The following is a 15241-nucleotide window of genomic DNA, read 5'->3' on the forward strand; positions in this document are numbered from 1 at the left end:
TAGCCACGTCTGCAATATGCCTCGCATAAGGGCAGGTGTAGGCTTACCTAGCCCTCCAACGCCTAAAGGGCCTATTCCTACTGCGCCTAGGCCTCCTGATACCCCTACAACCGTATAGCCAAGGCGCAAGAACTGCGAATTAGATGTGAATCTACGCACTCAGATCACCACATTAAAAGAAGTCGCAAAGTGGTCTTATCGTCAAATCCACGCAAAATATCCAGACCTTTCGCTATTAACTATTAAAATGACTTATTTACGGTCCCGAATTCGCCACAAGGAAGAGTCTTGTCCACGATTAGGGCGCCCAAAGATCTTAGATAAAGATGACCATCAAAAGATTCTTCAAAAGATCCACGAAGATCCTCGAGCGTCGTACAATGACCTACTCTCTGAAGTTGGTCATAAGTGCAAGAAAGATTCGATCGCACGTTTACTCTCTATCGAGGGTCTCCGGAAGTGGCGAGTAATGAAAAGGCCATATCTAAAACCCGAGCACGCTGCGGCACGACTCTCGTGGGCTCTACGGTATCAACACTATACTAAGGAAGACTTTGATAGAGTATTCTGGTCTAACGAGTGTATAGTTGAACGAGGCTTCGGTCTCCGGCCGGCGTATAGCTTTATTCGCCCATCCGACCAAGCAATCCAAGGCGAAGTTCAGCCTACACCACACCGCGGCTTCTAGGTTAAATAGATATTTTGGGCTGCATTCTCTGGTTCACTTCGTCGGAGCGGCTTAGTAGCTCTCTATAGAGACCTACAATCTCCTTATCAAGGCGTTAATCGCTTTATTATTCTTGATTTATATCAACGAATCCTACCAACGTTGCTTATCGACCTATCCTCAATCTTTCAACAAGATAACGCTACAACACATACTACACAGATCGTGCGCGAATTTATAGCCGATCTAGGCCGCGAGATTATGATTTGGCCACCTTGTTCACCAGATCTTAATCTAATTAAGAACCTTTAGACCTTACTCAAGCAAAAGATCTATGAACTTCGGCCTAATTTACTACATATGCCTAATAATAACACTACCCTCGCTATTTTGATCGATACAGCGAAAGAAGCATAGCAGCAAATCGATCTTAGTATACTAGAGAGCTTATCAGAGAGTATGCCACGCAGGGTATAGGTAATTATTGCATCGGATGGATGGTACACCAAATATTAGCAATTGGATAATATTTTTTGGAGGTTTTAGTACGGCAGAATTCTTTGGCAGAAAAGGGCGGTCAAGCGGGGGGTCACAGACTTTTGCGGCGCCACTGTACCTATTACCATAAGAAAATACCCAACCAAACTTGTCCTTATAAGTAGGCTGAAAAATTTCTTGCTAGAGACCTGGGGGGTGCGAGGGTATTAGGAAATGCACGGACCTGAGCCTATGTGGAGATGGTTGTTTGGCCAATCATATTCAATAAACTCGACTTCCTACACAGAGAACCTTTCCACCACTTTCTGCGGCCTTGAGTTAAAAATTTAAACCCTTAAATTGCATTTTTCTATGTACTAGACTTTGTTGAACTCACAATTAGGCGGTTCTTCATGTCTCTAAGACCAGTCCATTTCATCTAATCAAAGTAGTATAGAGACTGCTATGTAGGTAAAACTGGTAAATATTCGGTTAATTAATCATTTCAGCTGGGCAAAATCAGCAGTAACGACTAGACCTAAGGCTGTGGACGTACATCCAGTCACGGGACCCAAAGCCAAAGCCTTCCGGGAACACCACGACTTGTCAGCCACCGTCCCACGTCTCCAAAATGTTCCGAACTGAAGGCCAATAACGTAACTACACTCTCTGTCACATTTCCCAGGCAAATAATATTCAGTCTTGCCTTTTATCGATAACCATGGTTTTAATTGTCAGTGCTGGATCGGCTTTCTTATTAATCCGCGACCGATATCCCTGACCGCTCAATCTCCCAAGCCAAATAATGCGGCACGACTCCTCGCCTTCTCATCATTCAGACAATGTGGAACCTCATCCTACCAGAATAATCATCTATGCTTGCGTAACCGATATAGACGGTTGCCCGCAAAGGCGCCATATCAAAATCGGGGAAGATTTCTGTGAAACTGTCTTAAATCGTGCATTCAACCCTACACTTCATCCAGCGGGATACGACCACATCCATATTCCCGCTGATTTCGACTCACAGAAGCCTCTTAAACGATGGTTTATTCTTGATTTGGAAGTCACCCAACTGCTCAACAAGGAAGATGTTTTACAACTTCCCCATCGGGTATACTTTGCAAGTCAACAGAGTGGCAAATTGTGAGACACCTAGAGAGGTTTTTGATGCTGAACACCCTTTCTGACAACACAGATCCTTTATCCCCCGCAATCGATGGGCTGAAAAGGCAAAGAACAGGGCTGTTTCATACACTTGGGGGGGTAAAGAGGAGCAAAGGATTGTTGAAAATCTACGGAAAGAGATCAATAATGAGAAGGAATAAATAAAATGTTCCCGCACCTCGCCCGTTACATTCAGGGTGTTTCTGGTGGTGTTTCTCCCTTGCAAGCAGGGCAGTCTTCGTTGTCCTTGTCCTCTTGCCAGTCGTGGACGTCCTCACGCTGATGAGGAGGACAAGTTACTTGGTTTTGAATAACAGGCCCACATCTCGCGATATAAGCAGTTGCCTCGTGACCGCACGATCCAAAGATTCCACGTACATTATCGCACATCTGATATGCTTAGCATCGGCCTCTCTCAACTGCTAAATTATTCTCACTTCTGTTTTCTCGACCTCTAAAGGTCTACGATCCTGCACTTAGTCAGAAAAAACAGGTCGCGTATGTTTTTGGCTTCGAGTATCCGTAGAGACAGACCTTCTAGAATTATCGTTCTGATACGTGATCAACGGTGTTTCGATATATCGTTGGTATGAAATAGATGCACTGGTTAGAGAGGAGATGAGCTTAAAAAAAAAAAAGTGGATAGAAGCTGGCTGACTTTTTAATCTGAATCATATCCCCAAGTAGTTAAACTTCAGTGGCTTCGTGATGGGCTAAAATAAACAACCCTAATGTACCTCCGTCACCATTTAAAGACGGACATGGCCTATGAGGCCTTGCCGCCATGCGCTGGGTTGCAAAGCTGTCTCCACCCTGGCATCTGGAGCGGCTGGGTGTAATAGTCCCGCTGTCCCCACACCGCCTGGTGTTGCGTGATAGTTAACTTAATATCCTGGCTTATAGAGGATTATGTCAGCGGGCGCTGAGCCCCTCTTCGGCACGTCTTCCAGCGCGAATTCGATCTTTCCGTCCAAACTGGCATTCAGTCTATCCCTTCAGTCCTCTATCCACAATAATTTGCTCTTGCAGCTGAATCCTGCTACGACCACAACGAAGAGGAACCCAGCCCAATGGCGGATCCCTTAAGCATCACTGCTTCGATATTAGCTGTTATCACAGCAGCCGTCCAATCGACAAAATCGCTCCACGACACAATTGTCCGCTTCAAAGGACGCGACAAGACCTTGCTCAGGCTTCAAAATGAGATTCATGATCTCGTCGGTATTTTAGACTCGTTGAAGCAAGTGATTGATGGCGAGGCATCGATGTCCGCGCTTCTTCGGGGCCCGATCGAAAGATGCGGGCAAATATGCGGTGAATTCGGACATTCGATGGAGTCTTTCAATCAGAAATCGAAGACAGGCTTTCGAGATTGGACCAAGATGGAGTTCATGAGAGGTGATATGAATGAATTTATAGACACGATATCTGGATATAAATCCACGATCTCAGTCGGTTTATGCACCGTCACCATGTCTGTCAGCCTTATTCATTTTCTAAGCTCTACTGACCTTACTATTAGGCAAACTGTTAAAGTTTCCCAGAATGCTCTTCAAGAATACAATGAGATGATTCAGGACACAGCATATAATCTCGAGGTCCAACTATGCCGAGTGGATGAGAAAATGGCGCGCCTCACTAGCGACAGTGCAAACGTCTTGAACTCAAGTATCGATCTGAAGGACGAAAGAGATGTCACCAAACAATGTCTTCGTATTTGCGAAGACGCAAAGTCGTATATCGAATCTTTGACGAATCAAGAGTCGACTCTGTTACACGAAGGGCCGCAAAGTGCTACTGATGTCGGTCAGAGCTCCTTCGAGGCACAAGCGCTCACGCGTGAGGCGCTAGATGAAAACCGCGATAGCTTCGCAGCGACAATCTGTCAACTCCGCAATCGCCTGGAATCCTTGATTATAAAGAATGACCCTAGTGACGAAAGCGAGAGATCCCGTTTACTAGACGATATCAATGCTTCTAAGAAGTGTTTGGAGGTTTGCAAGATGGCAAGCGAAGTTTCCACCCAAAAGATATACAGGGTCGGGGAGGTGATTGCCGATGGCGACAGCGATCAAGTTGTGGTGACTACCTTGGCGGATCTATTCGATGTCAAGAAGGCGCTATCCAAGGATAATTCAGCGCAATTGGTTGGGTCAATGACGGAAGAAGCACTTCACCATTTGACTGAAAAGCGTTATGGTAGCCGGTTTGGGGCGTTGGCCCGAGAATCCGACGCTGATGGCGCTGCTGGTACCGGATTACATCCAGCCAGTGAGACCAGAAAGGGCAAACTCTCCTTCACCTCTCCAAAAATCTATGATGGGCAGTCGTCCGGACAGAGAATCAGGCAGTCGCCATTGCCTAATGAAGTAAGGAAGCGATCAACCATGGACGAAGGAGAGCAAGACATAGGCCAATGATCTTAGGGGTGTGCGATCGAAAAAGACTTCTCTAGGCGTCTCACAATTTGCTACTTTGTTGACTTGCCATATATACCTGGTGGGGAAGCTGAAAAACATCTTCCTGGTCGAGTCAGTTGGGTGACGTCTAAATCAAGAATAAACCATTGTTTAAGAGGCTTCCGTGAGTCGGAACGGAATCAGCGGGAATATATGGATATGGTCGTACCCCGCTGGATGAAGTGTAGGGTTGAATGCACGGTTTAAGACAGTTTCACAGAAATATCCACCGATTTTGACATCGCATCTTTGGCGGTAATTGTCTATATCGTTTACACAAGCATAGATAATTATTCTGGCGGGATGAGGTTTAACTAAAGATGATCTCGGTCCCGGATTAATAAGAAAGCCGACCGAACCAAGCCCCAGGCCAAAATAACTATTGTGATGCTTATAGGGAACGTGCTTAGATGGGATCAAAGTTAATGCTCCGGGGATCCGAGGAATATGCTCCTAGGAGCCATCAGGGTCGTTCCTGGGATTAAATTTGGCATTCCTGGGAGCTATGAATGCCCTGGGAACAGTGGCAACAGCTCCCAGGAGCAAGCATTTGTAATTTCAGTATTGGCTTACATTATCATCGGATAAAGCTTAGACCGGTCGGCCGCACAAGACCCCAAACCAACCGAACCTCCTTCCTTATGTCTCTCTGGCGGCTTCTCTTCCCCAACACAATGTCTGCGTGGTCAGTTTTACTGTCTTGCGATATCGTGGTATGTATTCACCGCTGAAGTCCTAAAATGAAGCTCACCGCTTTCCTATTGGCAGCTGTCTCCAGACCAGAGCCACGTGTACCGCCGCTATGCCACCTCTCCCAATGTGGGTGAAACATCCCCCCTCAAAGCCTACATACTGACTTTTTCAGTTTGGGCAATCATTTGCCATTCACCTTGCCACATTCGCAAGCCTTAGCCAACGGGAAAGGGAGAAGATAATCGATAACGCACCGGCTGTTTCTCCTGCGAAGTAAAGGGACAGGGTTCAATCAAGCAACCCCACCTCATGGCTCCCTTGAGCTCTTTCAACATGGGCTTGGACGGTGAACCCCAAGGCTTGAGCAAAGCGGACCAGCATGCATGTCTATTAGGTAAAAATGCCCATAATAAGTTGTCATCAGATCTGCTGACTCCGACCGAAAGATGCTAATCCTCTATATTCTCCTTCGGACTCATTTCCTTATAATATGGATTTCTCTCCCTGGCTGCATTTTGATGATAACTCCGGTGAGCCAATGGATATAGAAGAAAGTGGGCCCACGGTCGACTCAACGGGTGCCTCTGCTCCCGGAACAGAGACAGCCTCTCACATAGTCGACCCGACTATCGTATCAGCTCCCAACACCGCAAACAATTCTCTGGTTATTCCAGGAATGCCAGAGGTGTCTACGGGCCCCAAAAGCGTGGGTGGTATTAAAACATTAATTGAAGATTCCCTTGAACAAATGCATACAAGGCTTGTTGAGGATGGAGCTTTAGACTCTATTCTAGGTAAGGCCTTTACTTGCATATTTGACCATCAACCGGACCTTGGTGGGGGTGCACAAACGAGTTTCAATACCACAGACGGAGAGGACTCTGTCACAAGATTCTTTGATCTCATTTGTGGAAAATTCAAACTTCTCTCCTCTGTCTTCACTTCCCATTCGGTGAAAGGCATAGTAGGACTGAACCTACTACGGGTCTGTTGTGAATGGATCCTTTTTGATACTTTGTGCTTTTCATGTTTAGGAATCGCCGCCCAACGGAGATGGCTTGCTACTCCAGCACAAGAACTATACTATGTGTCACGAGAAGGGGTTGAAAGCTTCCAGCCACTACCAATGAACGGTGCAAAGCCATGGAAGAGTCTCCGCAAATCGGACTCCGCCCCTCTTGAATCCTGGACGTTGCGTCGCGGATCTATCGTCAACGTAGACACCGGAAACAGTACCTCCCCCGCAAAGGTGTCTGATATTCGATGTCTAGACGATGGGCGCTATATCGTTGTCTATACGTGGCTCTACACAAGAGAACAAATAATTGAGGAATTAGAAGTTGATGGCAAATTGTCTCAGCGTGATAGAGCACACCTCGACAAAATGTGGCCCTTGGGAGATCGTCATAGATATATGCTGAGCACTAACCGAACAATTAACTCTTTGGAATACGGCTATTGGCCAAGCACCAGAGGAAGTCACTACCAGTCTTTGCTACAGTGCTATATACAGCACGACTCCAACCTCACGGAGAATTTGGAATGTTGAGAATCCACGGTACAAGTGGATGAAGAAGATCCTTCTCTATGAGCCTCGGACGGGAGACTTACCGGAATGATTTATTGTGTTGAATGTTGTATATTTCTGTCGTGTATAGCTCGCAAGTTATTTCAATGCACTGCACCATCTACAATATTAGCTACAGTGACGGCGTAGTTGTGCTGAAGAATAGAGGAAAGACAAATGTGTTGAGGTAAAGTGGTTGGCAAAAGACGCCTGGGGCAATTGTTCACCACATGGGCAAATATCCATCACCTCCAGAGAAGCTTGTTCCCACATACGACGAACACTCACTCGCCATGCACGTTGGGAATATGCCCATGAAGCGAGTTTGGTCTCTGCTCGCAACCATGCGGAGACTGCTTCGGAGATTTTCCGGTGCGTGATAGAAATATCCAGGCAGCGCTCAAACCACTCAAAGCACACTGTACGGGCTTCCGGGGGCAGATTCTCATCTAATCCATTGGATAAAAGTGTCGAGATTGCCATGAGAGAGTTTGAAGTAGTGAAATCTCTAGTAACCAGAAAACCGCCTTGGAGGGTGAAGGTTGCATGAAGAGATGCGGCAGGGATATGTATTGCCTGTGCTGAAGTGGTCTCCACGACCACACATCCCTCCAACTGTGGTGCGAGTCGAGCAAGCCGTCCACGCTGGCCGTCAACGGTTTTCATAGCTCTCAAATTGCTACTTGTTGGCGGCCAAAGCAGCCATATCTTGCGACTGTCTCCAACTGGGATCGAAAGGCCATCCGCTCCGTAGTCTATTAAGTATGGGTTAACATAGTCCTAAGAACGGTTGCCCAACCTACCAATATGCAAGTCCACAAACGAGTACTTTGGTGTCAAATTCACCTGGTTATTGGACTCACTAAAGGGCTCGAAAAGCCTGCAAATATCGGGAGGGACACGGAACCCCAAATCGTCTACAATGGAGAGCCGTAAACCAGTGAGGAAGGCTGTCTTGTTGTGGTCCGCGTCCACAAGCTGAGAAATAACAACCCGTGGGTCGACAGTCTCGTCAACCTCGCCCTGGAAGTTGACGCAAAACTGCGACTCTGAATGGTGGGCGGCAGTGGCAGAATCGCTGCTCTCGATCTTTTGTAGTGTATCCATGACCAATTCACGAACGCGAGGCGCTCCACCACGCCAGCTTTGCGATGCGTCTAGCAAGGAGGGAACAGAAGAAGTTGTCGAAAGCCAGAGTGATCGGTTCTTTTCTGGCATGCTCTCCAAGGTTGACGGGTCCGGTATCGAGAGAACCCCAAAACTTGGGCCAAACTCGTGTAGAACATCTTGAAGCATTTCTTCCCAGCTTCTTTGCAGAGATATATCTGGTATTGGCGGCAATGGTCTTGTTTGTCCTGGTGGCAAGGAGAGATTTGGGAGACAACGTGGTGAACTACCATGTGTAAGTCAAGTGATTCCGTACCAAGGACAAAGATTTTTATACCCAACACCAGTGGCACCTGCACGGTGAGGTTCAATAGTGATGTTTCTTTTGCGATATCTTTCTTGTCGAAGATGTTTCCGAAGTCGACTGGCGTTCGAGAAGGTGTGTCCGCAATATGGACAGATGCGCATGCATGATGACACTCGTATTATCGCATTTTCGCTCCGCCAGTGGCGAAATATTTCTTGGTGTGAGATACAAGAACAACCAGGTTGTATATTAGGTATATCTACCATGGTTTCCGGCCGGGACGATTGGGGGACGATTGAGGACGATTGAGGACGATTAGGTGGGGACTGGTGGCTTCGCGCATAAAATTATTGTCAGCTCAGCCCCCGGGGTATTTTCCGATAATTAACCGAGATCGAAAGTCTAGCTCGGTGGAAATGACCCTGACGATTGGGTTCTGGCTAGTGCCTGGAAACAACGACTGGATCTTAGAAAGATCCGCCGTGAACTCTGAGCCACCTGAAAAATTAAGAGGGCCCCTATAATAATATCCGCCCCAGGACCCTACATTTAGTTCCTGGGAGCTATTACCAAGGCTCCCAGAAACTCTTTCCCCGTCTCCAGGATCAACGTTACCATTCCTGGGGACTACATATCTCCTGGGGACTGCTGTTGTAGCTCCCGGGAGCACGCAGCGTCGTGCCTGGGAGCTTTGCCTTGGTTCCTGGGGTTGGCTTAGCTAACACCCAGAAGCCGACAGCACAGTTTCTCAGAGACAAGTTCAAGCGCCCCTCAGTTGACCACGCGCCCCACCGCCTTCTGGCAACAAAGAAATTTACTATCACACTCTAATCTCCTCTGCCAGCATTGTGAACCCGGACAGGGTTGTGTGAACAAGCTTGCAACACTTACCGAATGATTGGCGCAAGTTTGGAACCACCGTATCCCGGATTCCAGGGAACTTTCAAGGACATTTCCTCTCAGGGACATTTTGCCTCAGAGACTCGTCCTGCCGCAGGCATGAGTCCTGCATAGTTTCTATAGCTTTCAATGAATATCTATTTCATCCATGAGCGTTATGGAGTTTTTTGGGGGGAAAGTCTTGTTTTGAAAATATAGAAGTGGACCGGAGTGATTCGCTCGGCCGTGTATTACGTTACGTCAAAGCGTGTTTATGCCTGAGGCATGAGAAAATCGAGTCACGGGTGAGTAAGCCGGTAGAACGTCAAACATCCACACGCGCATTGCCCCCGTGACGGTTCGTTCCCCCTTGGCAGACGGCGGCCTCTTACTGTATTGACTGCGATCTTGTCGCTCGAGATACTAGTTTCGACAAGGAATGGAGGAAACAATCGAGGAGCTTCGACGCCAGCTTGAGGAAGAGAGACAAGCGCGAGAAGACGAGAAACGAGCTCGACAAGAGGCGGAGCGGCGCCAGGAGGAAGAAAGACAGGCGCGAGAAGAAGCAGAAGGGCGAGTGCAACCAAACACATTGTTTGGCCTTCTTGATCGCTGCCATATCTCTCTGTCTCAAGCGATCCGAGTTGAGACGGATGCGACCCTCACGACTCAAGGTGATGCGACCGACCCCGTGAACCGACTTTACCCCAAGCGCATAGTCCCTTGGCTTGACTTCCCCAACTCCAAGAACAAGTCTGGAGAAAATTCGACCGCACAGCTGCCTTTACCTCGCGCCCCCTCTTTCCTTCTGATACCCAAATAGATTATGTCGTCACGAATATCCAAAACAAGCCGATTTATTCGGAAGCGTCCCTTCGAAATTTCGAGCGAGACACGGTGGATAACTTTGTCGAAGCGGTCATCGAAGCATTGCGAGATGATGAACTCCTTCAACATGAGTTTGGAATCGAGGGCCAAGTCACCTTCTATGACCGCGCGAACCCATCGGAAACTTCGCTAGAGAACAGCTTGGAGCAAATGAATCTTCACAACGTGCGGACGCCCCAACGACTAGTGAAAACCAGGCATGGGGGAGGCAAAGACAGAGGAAGGGGGAGAGGAGCGGCGCAGAGACAGAAAAGGGTTGGCACTACACGAAGACGCAATCGCCGCGCAGACCAGTTCTGCGTGCACATTGTGGCCAACGAGCAACAGAAACCGGTGTATGCAGTGGAGTTCAAAGCGCCACACAAGGTGACAACCCCTGAATTAGTGGCCGGTCTACACCAGATGGATCTGGCTCGCGATGTCATTGATCAGGAAGGCGACACGTTTGAGTTTTATGCCACTTGCCTCGTCGCCGCAGTGGTCACCCAGATATTCTCATACATGATCGACAGTGGAGTTCAGTACGGCTACATCTGCACAGGGGAGGCTTTTGTTTTTCTCCATATCCCAAAGGATGAACCCACAGTTGTTCAATATTTCTTGTGTATCCCGAATCAAGACGTGCAGGCGAACGATGAGTGGCGCCTCCACCGAACAGCCATTGGTCAAGTGCTTGCGTTTACCCTTTAAGCGCTGGCCGCCGAAGCTCCGTCTCAAGAGTGGCATGATGCGGCGCACGACAAGCTAGCGACCTGGGAGGTCGAATACCTGGACGTGTTGAGAAAAATTCCCGAAACTCTCCGCAAAGACCCACCGGCCTCCAATTATCGGCCCTCGCACTGAAACTGGAGCCGAAAACACACAATACTCGATCTCGTGCTCGGTGCCAGCCAGTTATGTCTACTCCGAAGCACTCGTCGACTGAAGGCAGCGGCAGTGATGAAGAACCGCATTCACCATCCACTGCAGCAGCGGCGCGCAGCCTGTTGAGTCGCGGCCGAGGCAACAGCCGTCAATCGACTAAGGGAAGCAAAAGAACACGAGCAGGCCGGGACAACAAACAGACATCTCGAGAAGCTAGGCAATCTAAGCGACCCTACTGCACCATTGCCTGCATCCGCGGTATGGTCAATCGAGACCCTCTGGATAAAGAATGCCCTAACTGGAAGCTCCACGGTGGTCAGAGACACCCCATGGAGCCCCAGGAGTTCACACACCAGCTTCACCGTCAACTTGCACGAGACCGAGGCCTTGGGTTCGAACAACTGCACGTCTGCGGTCGGACGGGCTACCTGGTGAAAGCCACCCTTCTCTCACACGGATACACCGTGATCATTAAAGCTACCACGGTGCAGAAGCAGCATCGCCTTCAAGCGGAGGCGAACAATTATCATCACCTCAGGAGCTTACAAGGACATCAGATCCCCGTCTGTCTTGGCGTCTTTCAGCCACGGGTTACTTATTGGTACCATGGCGAATTAATGGCCCAGATGATGATCCTGAGCTGGTCTGGAACGCGACTTCAGCGTGTGATTAATTACGAGAATTCCAGTTTCTTCGAGGAGGAGCGCAAGAAAGCTTTGGCCATGCTCCGATCGCACGGAGTTGTCCACAGCGATAGTGAGTGGCGCAATATATTGTGGGATGACCCGAGTGGCCGGTTGGTTGTCATTGACTTAGAGGACGTGAAATGGTTGAAGCGCCCTCGGGCTCTTGAACCAACATCTGGCAATACACGGCGTGTTCATCGCGCTGGGGCGGGGAAAAGCAGGCAAGGGCTCCTGTCCAGCTCAACCGCTGTTTGCACATGATGGTCCAAAGCCACGTGCTGCATATAGGAATCATGGTGAATTAATGACGCAGAAGATGATCCTAAGCTGGTCTGGCTGTCAGCTTCAGCTTGTGATTAATGACGAGAACTCCAATTTCTTCGACCAGGAGCGCAAGAAAGCCCCGAGAGAGTTTACAGTACTAAGGTTTAGATCGTTGGCTTAGCCCATCGTATAATGCATAATAATGATGCGTTCCTGTAACTAGCATTGCATACGCTAAACCAGTTTTCTGGGATGTTTTCCATAATGCTTTTACTCGAAGCGCGTGGGACTTGGCCAAGCCATTCCCTACGTAGAGGTTGCAGGTTGATAAGCGCGTTCAAAACTAAGGAGTGAAGGTATAGGAAACAATTGAAAAACGCGGTGGCCTAGGCTCAATGGGCTGAGACATGAGACTGCAAGAGTAGCAAAGGACCCGGAAATAAACTGAAAAATAGTGAAACGCCTCAAGCGTTCAACCAACACCCAATTGGCGAGGAAGGTTGGCCAGTCCTGTCCACAAACCAAATGCGATCAGGGTGGTATGCTTGGGAGAGTGCTTCTTTGCCTCTCCATAGCGCTTGCCCTCTCTTGCTCGTCTTTAGTGTCCTTGTACCCAAGAACTCTCTCTCTTTAGTTGGCTCGCCGCCTCCTTCGCCTTCACCACCCAGTCTTCAACACCAGTAACAGCACCAAAAAGTGAATTCTTCTGCTCCAATAGGAACGACAAGACTTCGGCCGGACTGAAAACTTCATCTGGCACCTTGGAAGCAAAGTTGTTTGCAAGGCTCTCAATCGTCTCGCCACCGAATTGCTTCTTGGCTTGATTGTTGTCGGGCGTCTGTTTGAAGACTGTGCGAAAAAGTTGAGCGGATATTCTCCTATCGGCAAGCTTAAAATGCACCTTTTTGTCTGTGCGGCCAGGGCGAATAAGTGCTTCGTCAAGGCGTTCGATATGATTTGTCGTCATGATGAGCACCCGACCTTCTTGAGATGACACACCATCAAGAACATTGAGAAGGCCGGATAGGGTAACTCCAGGGTCTGAATTGTTTTCCAGGTCTATATCCGCATCGTCTCTTCGGCCCATCCCGGCGGCATCGACATCTTCCAGGAGAACGATACAGTGCGGCGGAAGCTCAGCAAATAGCTTCATCAAGCTTGCTGTCAGAAATACCTGACAGTTGAAGCGTATAAATATCCAGTTCATATTCCCCCGCCAGTGAGAGACTAAAGCTGGATTTTCCGGTCCCGGGAGGTCCATGTAAAAGGTAGCCTCGTTGGTAGGGGATTCCGCGGTCGGCGTACCATTTTTGTGTATCCTCATCCAGAAAGTCCTTCACATCTCCCAGAAGATCATCCTGTACTTGCTTGTCCATGATAACTGTAGAGATGGGTCGAATTGCTCTCAGCCTCGTTTTCTTCCAGTCCCCTTCACGGTGCTCAAAGACGGTGATTTTTTTGTTAATGTTGTTGAGATATGTTCCTCGACACTCTTCAACAAGCTCTTTGAGAATGTTGGGGGAAAGGCCAATAGAGGAGATATAAATGTCTTCTCGATGGTCCTTAACCGCGCAATGAAGGATGAGCAGATGTCCTTTATACCAGAAAGGAAAAGACCCATCCCAGGGAGAAAATGTCAAAGGTTTTTTCTTTGTTTGGTTCTGGATGATTGTCCGCTGTGGAGATCTCACGCGAGCTATTGATGACTGGGCATTGTGGACGAATGGTTGTTGAGCTATCCAATCGACCAGCATATCGTACGCTTCGTCATAATATGAGACATGAAGTGTTGAAGCTGCAGACTGTCAGACTGATATCATAGCAATGGGAAGAAATACGAACTGAAGTAGCTTCTCACTAGTTCCCAAAAATAGCGAATTGCGTAGCGGGTGAAGAGGACAAACACTCCCAAGGTACACAGGAGTCGAGTGTAGCTGTCCACGTTGTCGGCAAGGAGCTGCTGTGCCGGTGTAAAAGCCAGACTGAGACCGGGGAAAAATATATCAATAAGGGAAATTTGAGAAGGGCTGTCGTAAGAACTGCCTCCATTGATGGCATTCATTGCGCGTAAACCTGCGATTGAATGACTGAGAAATATTGGTGCTGGTATAAAGATGAAGAAATGTCGACGAAAGCCAGAGGAATTGCTCCTTATATGTTTTGGACCCTAGTCGTCCATGTATCTGCGTGAACTTGGATGCATGTCCAGGGGGGTGATTGTGCTTGCGGCAAGCTAATCCACTTGATTCAATGTCGTCAGCCAGTGTCAATGCAGGCCTGTCTATACGTACATCACAGAAGGCTGCGCTAATTTGCGTGATGTTCATTTATGAATGCTGTTTTAGGTAGGGGTTGGTCATAGTGGAACTGTGAGCTTAGTATGAGTTTGTCTGCCCTGTCAATTGTGCCCCATTCTTACCCCGCAGTATCGACAAATCAGAGACCAACACAGCTCCAACAGCAGCGGAGCTTTGTGCGCCTAACCATTCTGTTCCATTTCCCTCCATCTTTCCCTCCATCTTTCCCTCCATCTTTCCCTCCATCTTTCCCTCCATCCTTTCCTCCATTTTTCCCTCCCTCTTTCCCTCCATGTAACACGTTTCGACTGCAAAGACGTTTGGTGTGTGGCGTTTTAGACCGACCGCAACTCAACGCTACTCCAGTACTGATGGCAACATATTGGGCAGGGCCTCGCTTGAATTGGAACCTATTTTCGTTCAGTCAAGTCGGAAAATACGAGCCGATGTCGAAAAAAAGTTGATGTATGACGGCGCTTTTAGAGAACACTGAGGCATTGGCCATGGAGTTTTCTAGCTTTTGGATGTAGTTTTTATAGACAGGAATAGCGAGCTGCTAAGTGTACTACGAGGAATTTTAATTTAATCGGCAATGCTGTGGCTATTTCCCTAGCAGGTAGCTGACCATATGCTGTGCATTAGCGTAGGCGATCAGTACCAGAAAATGGGATATGAGAAGTAGCATTGATAAAGGCTTTGGTTCCCCGTACCTATACTAGATTTAGAAGATAGACTATTCTCTACATACAGAGGGCTCCTGATGGACTGCCTCCCTATTCCCTCGCTACGTGGGCTGCTCCGAGGCTGGCTTCAGAATCTTGATTTCTTTCAAGATAATTCTTCGTCTGATTCTCTTTGGGGTACCGAAACGGAGTATGCTGGTCAAGCCAAAGAACTGAATTCTCACTTCCAGTCATTC

At 48.2% G+C, this 15241-nt stretch overlaps 6 protein-coding genes across 6 annotated transcripts; 3 read left to right on the forward strand and 3 right to left on the reverse strand.

The window, feature by feature from the left end:
• Positions 1 to 3381: 3381 nt before the first annotated feature.
• NUU61_001420 (uncharacterized protein) lies at positions 3382 to 4731 on the forward strand (the record flags this gene model as incomplete). Its single annotated transcript, XM_056652002.1, has 2 exons — positions 3382 to 3785; positions 3834 to 4731. The coding sequence occupies 2 exons, from the start codon at positions 3382 to 3384 to the stop codon at positions 4729 to 4731; spliced, it is 1302 nt and encodes a 433-aa protein (XP_056515269.1).
• Positions 4732 to 7163: 2432 nt separating this feature from the next.
• NUU61_001421 (uncharacterized protein) lies at positions 7164 to 8326 on the reverse strand (the record flags this gene model as incomplete). Its single annotated transcript, XM_056652003.1, has 3 exons — positions 7164 to 7240; positions 7306 to 7785; positions 7834 to 8326. The coding sequence occupies 3 exons, from the start codon at positions 8324 to 8326 to the stop codon at positions 7164 to 7166; spliced, it is 1050 nt and encodes a 349-aa protein (XP_056515270.1).
• Positions 8327 to 9055: 729 nt separating this feature from the next.
• Positions 9056 to 9397, reverse strand: NUU61_001422 (uncharacterized protein; the record flags this gene model as incomplete). Its single annotated transcript, XM_056652004.1, has 2 exons — positions 9056 to 9242; positions 9336 to 9397. The coding sequence occupies 2 exons, from the start codon at positions 9395 to 9397 to the stop codon at positions 9056 to 9058; spliced, it is 249 nt and encodes an 82-aa protein (XP_056515271.1).
• Positions 9398 to 9762: 365 nt separating this feature from the next.
• On the forward strand, positions 9763 to 10901 carry NUU61_001423 (uncharacterized protein; the record flags this gene model as incomplete). Its single annotated transcript, XM_056652005.1, has 2 exons — positions 9763 to 9997; positions 10072 to 10901. 2 exons carry the CDS (start codon positions 9763 to 9765, stop codon positions 10899 to 10901), a joined length of 1065 nt encoding a protein of 354 aa, XP_056515272.1.
• Positions 10902 to 11107: 206 nt separating this feature from the next.
• NUU61_001424 (uncharacterized protein) lies at positions 11108 to 12022 on the forward strand (the record flags this gene model as incomplete). Its single annotated transcript, XM_056652006.1, has 1 exon — positions 11108 to 12022. The coding sequence occupies one exon, from the start codon at positions 11108 to 11110 to the stop codon at positions 12020 to 12022; it is 915 nt and encodes a 304-aa protein (XP_056515273.1).
• Positions 12023 to 12623: 601 nt separating this feature from the next.
• Positions 12624 to 14087, reverse strand: NUU61_001425 (BCS1 and AAA domain-containing protein; the record flags this gene model as incomplete). Its single annotated transcript, XM_056652007.1, has 3 exons — positions 12624 to 13186; positions 13254 to 13820; positions 13868 to 14087. 3 exons carry the CDS (start codon positions 14085 to 14087, stop codon positions 12624 to 12626), a joined length of 1350 nt encoding a protein of 449 aa, XP_056515274.1.
• Between the last annotated feature and the right edge of the window lie 1154 nt (positions 14088 to 15241).

This window comes from Penicillium alfredii (assembly GCF_028826965.1).
Source record: "Penicillium alfredii strain IBT 34128 chromosome Unknown utg000002l_segment0_segment0, whole genome shotgun sequence".
Classification (NCBI taxonomy): domain Eukaryota; kingdom Fungi; phylum Ascomycota; class Eurotiomycetes; order Eurotiales; family Aspergillaceae; genus Penicillium; species Penicillium alfredii.